At 38.0% G+C, this 8,201-nt stretch overlaps 1 protein-coding gene across 1 annotated transcript in view; it reads right to left on the bottom strand.

The window, feature by feature from the left end:
- Nucleotides 1-8,201, bottom strand: part of LOC118325117 (nuclear receptor subfamily 5 group A member 2-like) — a gene marked incomplete at its 5' end in the record, with an annotated part of 20,679 nt that overhangs the window by 2,752 nt on the left and 9,726 nt on the right. Inside the window, 2 exon segments of the mRNA XM_035657678.1 lie at nucleotides 3,623-3,770; nucleotides 5,512-5,631. Coding sequence (XP_035513571.1) covers nucleotides 3,623-3,770; nucleotides 5,512-5,631 — 268 coding nt within the window.

Genomic DNA, 8,201 nt, shown 5'->3' on the forward strand with positions numbered 1-8,201 from the left:
TTCTCAGTTGATTTATGAGCTCAGAGAATATTTTAGTGAACTGTTTATCTGGAATACGAGATCGTGTGTGACCGAACTCGAGGCTTCAAAGCGATTCTCCACAAACCGATGGGTGACACTGTTTGGATCTCTGACAAGTGAGGTCCAAAAACCTGCAATTACCGCTTATCGCCACAGGTGCCGCCAAAGAACAAAACAGAGATTTCCAAGATTTTTAATTTATATTTACACGTCTTACAGTTGTGTTTGTTTCTTTTTCTGAATGCAGCTCAGAGCCGTGGATACAACAACAGGGGAGTTTGGAACAGCTGCCCTCTCTGTTCAGGTCATACCTGGTAAGATCGCCACTGTTATTCTCTGTGATACTGACTGTTAATGACATTATATAATAAATTATAATGAAAACGTTTAGCATTATAATATGGTAATTACTAATTTTGACTTCCAATTATTTTGTTATTTAAAGTTATTTTGAAGGTATTATGCTGATAGTAGCTTTGTGAAACTCATTTTTTGCATCACAAATTTTATTTTCACTGAAATCACTTAAAATCATTATGATGTGACATTTTTGGGGGGTCTGTAAATCTGGAGGAGAAGATTTATAGGTCAGGGAATCTCTTCAGAACCACAGAATGTCATTATGATGCTGTTTTGTCACATTTTATCTTTATCAAAAAACTGCAATTTGAACTTTGCACTTTGCACGCGTTTTGATAATATGCTGTGCAGCCCTAGTTATTACCCCATTAATGTTAGCATTTTAAATCCAAATATTTCACTGATATAACATTTTTATTGTTAGCAGGTTAACATATTGTTACCAAAATATTATTATTAATAATAGTTTTGCTGTTTTTAAATGTTTCCCTGCTATTATTCTTTGTTTTTGGCCCGTTATTACCCTGTTACATACATTTCAGTCTAATATTACCCAGATATACCCATACTGGTTATTACTTTGGTAATTACATACATATCTCTTTCTTATCAAACCCCACTTTTACCATGTTATTACCAATCTATAATGTAAAATGCTACTGATATACTGATTGTTAACATCATATAGCTACAGTGAAAAGCTGGAACAAGATTATACAGATCATATGTATATGATACAGATGGGAGGCCTGCCCTCTAATGGTGCCTCTCTGGAGAGAGATAATCCAAACTATCCAGGAGTGGCTAGGTAGGCTATACTTGTGCAAGTATTCAATTCAATTCAGTTCAATTCAGTTTTATTTGTATAGTGCCATTTCATAAGAAAAGTTATCTCAGGACACTTTTCAAATAGAGCAGGTCTAGACTGTACTCCTCATAAAATTATTTACAGGGACCCAACAGTTCCCACCATGAGCAAGCACTTGGCAACGGCGGCAAGGAAAAACTTTCTTTTTAAGCAAACCTCGAGCAGAACCTGTATCAGTTCAGCTCTTGGCAACTCATGTTTACCCAAGATCTCCAAGCTTGCATTTGCCCTGGCACTTACAGGCTTTATTTCAGTTGCTAGGGTTATCCTCTGTAACCGGAAAAGCCAGGTTAGACCTGAATATAGACAGTGGGTTAAGGTGATGACAGAGACAACATAAATGGACCTGCATAACTGTAAACAATCATATTTACTTGTCTGAGCTGAGTTTTTGTCTTTTGTAAAAGGAGAAAAATAGAAGCCATAGTCATAGGAGCCAGACAGTAGTTGAGGAGTTTGTACCTATATACTCTGTATTTGTATGTCTCTCTTTTAGTTAATATTATGAATATTCAGTGTATCAACGTACAGGTGGATTGAGTGGGCTTTTGTTTTTTCTTTGGTTGTGCCACAGGTCTTTTTGTTTGTAGTCACTTGATGACTCCTTCAAGGACTGGTGCTAGGCTGACAGAGTTTTGATTTTTTTTTTACTTTCTTTTCTTTAATAATAATCTTGATAAAATTGCAAATATTAACCCTTAATAACCCACAATGATTCCATTTGAGCATTAAAATTCATTCTGGACATGAAACAAATTGTAGTTTGACTAAATCTTCCCTCAAGGCTGACTTACTGTACTAGGTGTGGTTCTGGAGCTTTCAACTGCATCTGAAAGTCTGCATCAGGGAATGGTTTTATACTTAGGTCATGTTTTAACAAATGAGCTCCATGGCAACTGAGAAAACGCTATACAGTGGTGACGACTGTGAGATGCTGTTAAAAGGAAAACCTTGAAGTGGACCTTGAGTTAGGATCAGTTTGTAGAGGACTTGCTTAAAATTAGCACAATCGGATGGAAATTAGTTGGGTTTTGCCCAGTATAGGTGGGTTTTGAAGGCTTATATGCACAACAGTCCAGCTGCTTAAAGCTAGTATTCAGTATAACATTTTACCATTTTTATTAAAAAAAACTCCTTTAATTTGTTCTAGTATGTTAGTATTTTTACATTATATAAGTAAATATTAAAGTTTTATTTTAGAATATCACAAAGAAGAAATAAAGCAGTTTGAATGTTGCATGCACCCCATTCATTGATGGTATAAATGCTAGCTACTGGATGTTATATGCTGGATCTATACTTTATGTATGAAACAAGGTGAGTGCATAGAGTGTGGGTGGCTGTGTGTGTGTGAGACAATAGCTAAGCCCTCCTGTGGTCCGGCATTCAGCATCAGCTGAGCCCATCTTGGAGAATCCATTCACACAGTAATTAAATGTTTTCAATCAATGTTCTGAATCATCTTTTCAAACTGCTTAAGGGCAATTAAATTACCCCCAACAAACCTGACTCTGGAGATGAGGGAGAGCGCGAGCAAAGAGCCACAGGCAAAGACAGCAAATATTTTCTGCCTATGACAAGTGCTCTCACCATTCAAAAGCTCTTTGTTCCCCGCTTTGCCAGCGCTAAACAGCAAACACTTCTGGGAATCTGGGCAAGCCACATCTATGCTCTCTCCATCTGTACAAGCCACTGCATGAATGTCGGTCCCGCCATCGAATGATAGACCCATCCATTACGCTTCTTTTGAATGCCATTAGTGGACAATGGAGGAGGATGTCTTTGTTAAAATTGGCTTTTGTCAACCCTAGAAATTTAATTAAGTGAATTTATTGGAGGGAAAAAGGCCAGTTTGAAAAACGCTTGTACCCTTACAGATAAATAGGTACTGCAGATAATTTGTAATTGTGACATTTTTTTCATTAAAACGTCAGTGTTGCTATTCAAATTCCGCCAAAGGACAGCATCAGTATGGCCCTGCAGACCCACAAAGTTGATTGATTTTTACATCCAAACCTGCCATTCTTCTGAAAACACACAATCTACAGGCTACATATGTAAGCTCAAGCCTTTAAAAACACTTTTATTTAAAGATAGGTGAATTAGGGATGAATCACTCTTGCTTAAAATCTGAATTTTTACAGGAAGAGACGACTGTATTGAGCTTTAGCACCTGATATCACCTATGGTAAACATTACATTCGGTCAGATATAAGCTCTAAAGACAGCATCTCTTTTAATTAAATTTCATTTTTGCCAGATGATGATCACTGACCAAGTCATTATTGGCTTTTTTTTATCGACACTTCATCTCTAGCCACACTATCTGCAGACACATCACAGTGATGGAGCACAAACATGAGGCTGACTCACTGGGGTTGAACAGCAGGAGGAATTTCAGACAGGCGATCTCTCTGCGGTCCACCTGTAGCGCCCGCAGCCTCACCGCCAGCTCCTGACCTCTCTGGACCAGACTGGACAGAGTCGCCTCAGCTTGGGATGCGATGAACGACAGCTCGACCTGAAAACACAGGCTACTGGTTATTTTTTTTATGTCCCTTATATTCCTAGACACTACTCTTCTCTCCTGTATTTTTGGTTATATGAAAGGAAAAATTATCCCTCGATACCAGTTGAAGTGTGGAGGGTACATGATGCTTTAAGCCACATATAGAGTGTGTCACTAATCATTTTAAAAGGATATCTCTACCTTTCTCAAAATTAACCCTTTCATGCAATAAATAATGCTGTGTGTTTTTATTACTAAATATATCTTTTGATTGTCTATTCTGGTGGACAACTGTAAATAAAAAAAACAATTATTAAATGCTGTATAATGTAAAAAACTATAAATTATATATTTTTTATACTGTTAAACTATTGTGTTATATATATTTTTACATATTTTGTTGTTCAATGCAAAAACATTGAATATATTGATTGATATTTATAGATATATTTTATATATTTATATGAATATAAACACGCTGTTACTCATATAATTTGCACGAAATATTGTTTTTGCTACAAATTGATTTACAGTGCTTTTCACTTACAACAAATTTACAGTAATAGTAATTGTGGCTGAAATATAGCCAGTGATGTATCATGTCCAATTTAGTTCTCCCAATATACACATAAGACTTGGAACAATACATGCCTCTTACTCAACGTAGTTGTTACTTGGTGTTACCAAATTTTATTTACCTGCAAGTGTCTCCTACTATAGATAGATTGGCAAGATAATTCCTGAGCTGCTTTTCGGTTTGCCATCTTGGTTTTGAGAATTTTCTGTTGCCCTTTCAATAGCTGGCCATTGGGGGGAGTGTATGGGATGATGGCTGATGTGCAACTATACTATCAAAACCTTGAATAGCTGTCCACTGTAGTGAGCAGTATGTTTGAAGTTTGAAGTTGATTAATTTAAAAGATTTAGATTTAACTTTAAAAGCTAATTTTCATATGCAAGAAAACTGATTTCCAGACATGGCCTTGTGATGCTGTAATGATCATTATTATCATGTCAGTTGATAATGTGCTTCAGTGCTGCATCTTCTCTAAACAAATGTTCAATTAAATTAGCACCATCCAGTTGACACATAGTTTGGGGCCCCTGGCATTCTGGGGGCTTTGGGAACACTGCAATCCAACCTTGCTCATAAGGCACACATAATGTTGCCCTAAATGTGTTCATTAAGGCATCGGCAAATTGTCCTTGTTATTAGGCTATTTAACATTATATTAAAACTTACATTACATTATTAAATAATTGTCTTCAGGAATTAATTTACCTCATTTAAACAATTTAACTAGCAGCATGGAGGCCTCTCCATCTTAAGACTGATATGCTGATACAGTGGTCATATACCATATGACATGCCAGTCCACCTCTTATATTCTATTCTGTCTATTCATGAAGTGCAGTTAATGTAAATCAATTTTTCATTTTAAGAGTATTAATGCATTCCAGAGTTCCTTCCACTGAATAGGCGTGGTGGGTCAGCATGCCATGCAGAGCTACTGACGCTACAAGAATTTCACTTTTATCTGTTTCAGAGGCTGATAAAATACACAGGGCTACATGTAATTTGTGGCATGAAAATAACCAAATTTGAAATGTTTTGGTGCAAAATATGGACTATCAGTCTAAAGACATCCGCATTGCTCCTGTATCAACCTTCAAGCCATACAAGTGACATTACACATTTAACCACATTTTGAATAAGGCAGACAACAGGGAAGTAGTGTGAGGGAGTTGTTACCTCCTGGCCGGTCACAAGCAGGATACTGTCTTCCTGTCCATGTTGCACTTGTCTGAAAATGTGATCCAGGACCAGAAGTTCAGACCAGCAGTTATGGAGCAGCTTCATTTGATCTCCAACCTCCAGGAAACACACACACAGAGGCAGATAAAGAAACAGACAGAGAAAAAAAAGGCATTATCTTAAAACCCTTTCCTTGGGTTACTGAAAATCCTGATCGATATACTTTCAAACCTGCACACAGTCCTGATTATTCTACTGATATTGTGGGATATATGTTCATATTGTATGGGAGAAATCAATATCCTTTTTTCAATGTATTTTTAATTTTATTTGTTCATAATGGTGTATGGAAACATCCCATATAGCTCCTTATATGTGTAAACTCACTCAGCTATTAAATTTGATTTAAAATGAATAAAGAACTCCCTACCCTACTGTCATGCTATTAATCCAGGGCCAAATCCCACTGAAATATGTGACAAAAACAGAAAAGTGAAAAATAAAAAGACCATAAAAACAAGGAGACAAGAGAAACTAAGTGATGGTGGTATTCGCAACATCTTGGATGTTTGTGCTATTTCCATGTCCCATGTTGTGTATTTACGAGCATCGTCTCAGACCTCTTCAACCTGCTCACCTCTCCCTAACCTCCCATACCCACCCACCCCTTCACCTCTCCCAGTCACATCTGCTCTGCTCTGGGGGATGGGTGCGTGTGTTTTCAGATTGAGAACCCCCTCCTCACTGCAATATTGTCTGTAAACTGAAGGACACGGCAGTCTGTAATTCTGCAGCCGCAGCTGCTAATAGGCCCAGACGCACATTCATCTGACACAGAGCTGACAGAATTACTGTCCATCTGAATGAAACTATATATCAGTCACAAAGAAGAGGGTCCAATCTTGTTGGCCACGCACTCATCTGGACTGGTGCAGTGGTGGGGGTCTGGGTGTACAGTGATAAAGGAGGGGGTTAAGGAAGCAAGAGGTCTCAGCGACCTCCTGCGCTTCCTCTCCAAGAGGAGTTGGACACTCAGCTGCAGCCAAAAAATCACTCTGAAAAACCCCTCAAACATGCTGAACGTAGAGAGAAGGGCTTTACTCTGTCTTCCACATGAATTCTCATTGTTTCTGTCTGTCCATGTTTGAGCGTGGGATTGGGTCAGACTGATATATCAGGTTATATACCTGTCAAGGGTTATGTTTTACCTGTAAGAGTCACATTGTATATTCACAGCCATGAATTTAAACTTTCTGGCACTATTACAAAAAATTAAAAGAGTGCATCGTTATCCTGGTTCAGATATGAAATATCAATATACTGTACGAGTCTGGTAGCTTGTCCTCCACTGCTGGCCAGTATTTTATGCCTCAAACTAAACCACCATGCTGGAATGAATTCTGAATATTTGCTACATATTTGTGTTGTTTTTTTTTTGGCAAATAGGACAACTCCTAATCTTTTTAATGCCATTTTGGATTTTTGAGAAACCTTTAAACCTAAGGTCAAACAACAAAATAGTTTTTACCTGATTTTTACCTATGTGAATTTAAAGATATCACAAAAACAGCTGGTTGAACCATCCTTATATAGTAATAATTACCAACAATACTCTTGCTTCTTACTACTTGTCCTTATTTCCTGTTGTGGCTGGTACTGTGCTTAAGGTGAATATAACATAGAAGCGGTACAGCTGAATTGTTTACATTGTGGTTCATTTGTTGTTCTGGTTACAATACAATCTATCTACCACATACAACACGTCTTCAAACCTTAATGACAGAATAGGTCACCTGCAAATGACTCTGAAAACAACATATGGTCGTCAGAAAGTACCAGCAACAGGCATTATGTTATGGATGTTGAACAGGTGATTAAAGGGACACTTCACCCATGCTAAACGGCCGTCCTCTAGTGGGTGTAATAATTTATTGGGGGATGGTAGCAGTATAAAGAACGAGAAAGATGTGTAGGTTGAACGGTCGGGTTTAACCAAGTTATTGGTGGAAATCACAAACCAAACACACGGATTTTCAAACCCAGGAGGCCCCCTGGGCGTTTGCTGTCAGTGTCAACACCAAGGTACCATGCCTCCTGACCACGAGTGTTGCAAGTTGCTCTCTGCTCGTTTATACCCCCAATTTCGCCCCGACCGGATCAAAATAAAGTATTTCTGTTTCTGAAACTTTTAGGGTTAAAGTTACCCTAACCTGAACCCTAACTAACCATAACCCCAACTTAACCGTATATGACACCATGTTAACGCCAAATCGTGCAAGCTAGCTTTGTGCCTAAAACTTAATTATCTTGCACCACACGTATTCAACACAAACGTTAAAAAACCAATTTCACCTGTGGAAACCAATTAATCTTTATTGAAAGCTGCGTTATACTATAAATTAGTCAAAATGTAACATAAAATTTTGAATTGGTGCCTTATTTACCCCCCCGAACGCAAAAGAGTGTTGTAGTCTCAACCCCCCTCTACAAAGATATTGACGACTTCCTCCTGCCTTACCAGTGATCGCAAAAAATGACCGATTTTTAACATCATGGACACAGGAAGTGCCAACACTTGAAATCCGTATTTCTCCCAGTCTCACGGGAACATAGAGAAGGGAAATGGTGCACGACCAAACTACCTCAAAAATATGACTGGGTTTCTTAACGCTTACAAAGCTTAATGC

Source organism: Morone saxatilis, unplaced genomic scaffold (genome assembly GCF_004916995.1).
Source record: "Morone saxatilis isolate NCDOM2014 unplaced genomic scaffold, NCSU_SB_2.0 Contig16, whole genome shotgun sequence".
Classification (NCBI taxonomy): domain Eukaryota; kingdom Metazoa; phylum Chordata; class Actinopteri; family Moronidae; genus Morone; species Morone saxatilis.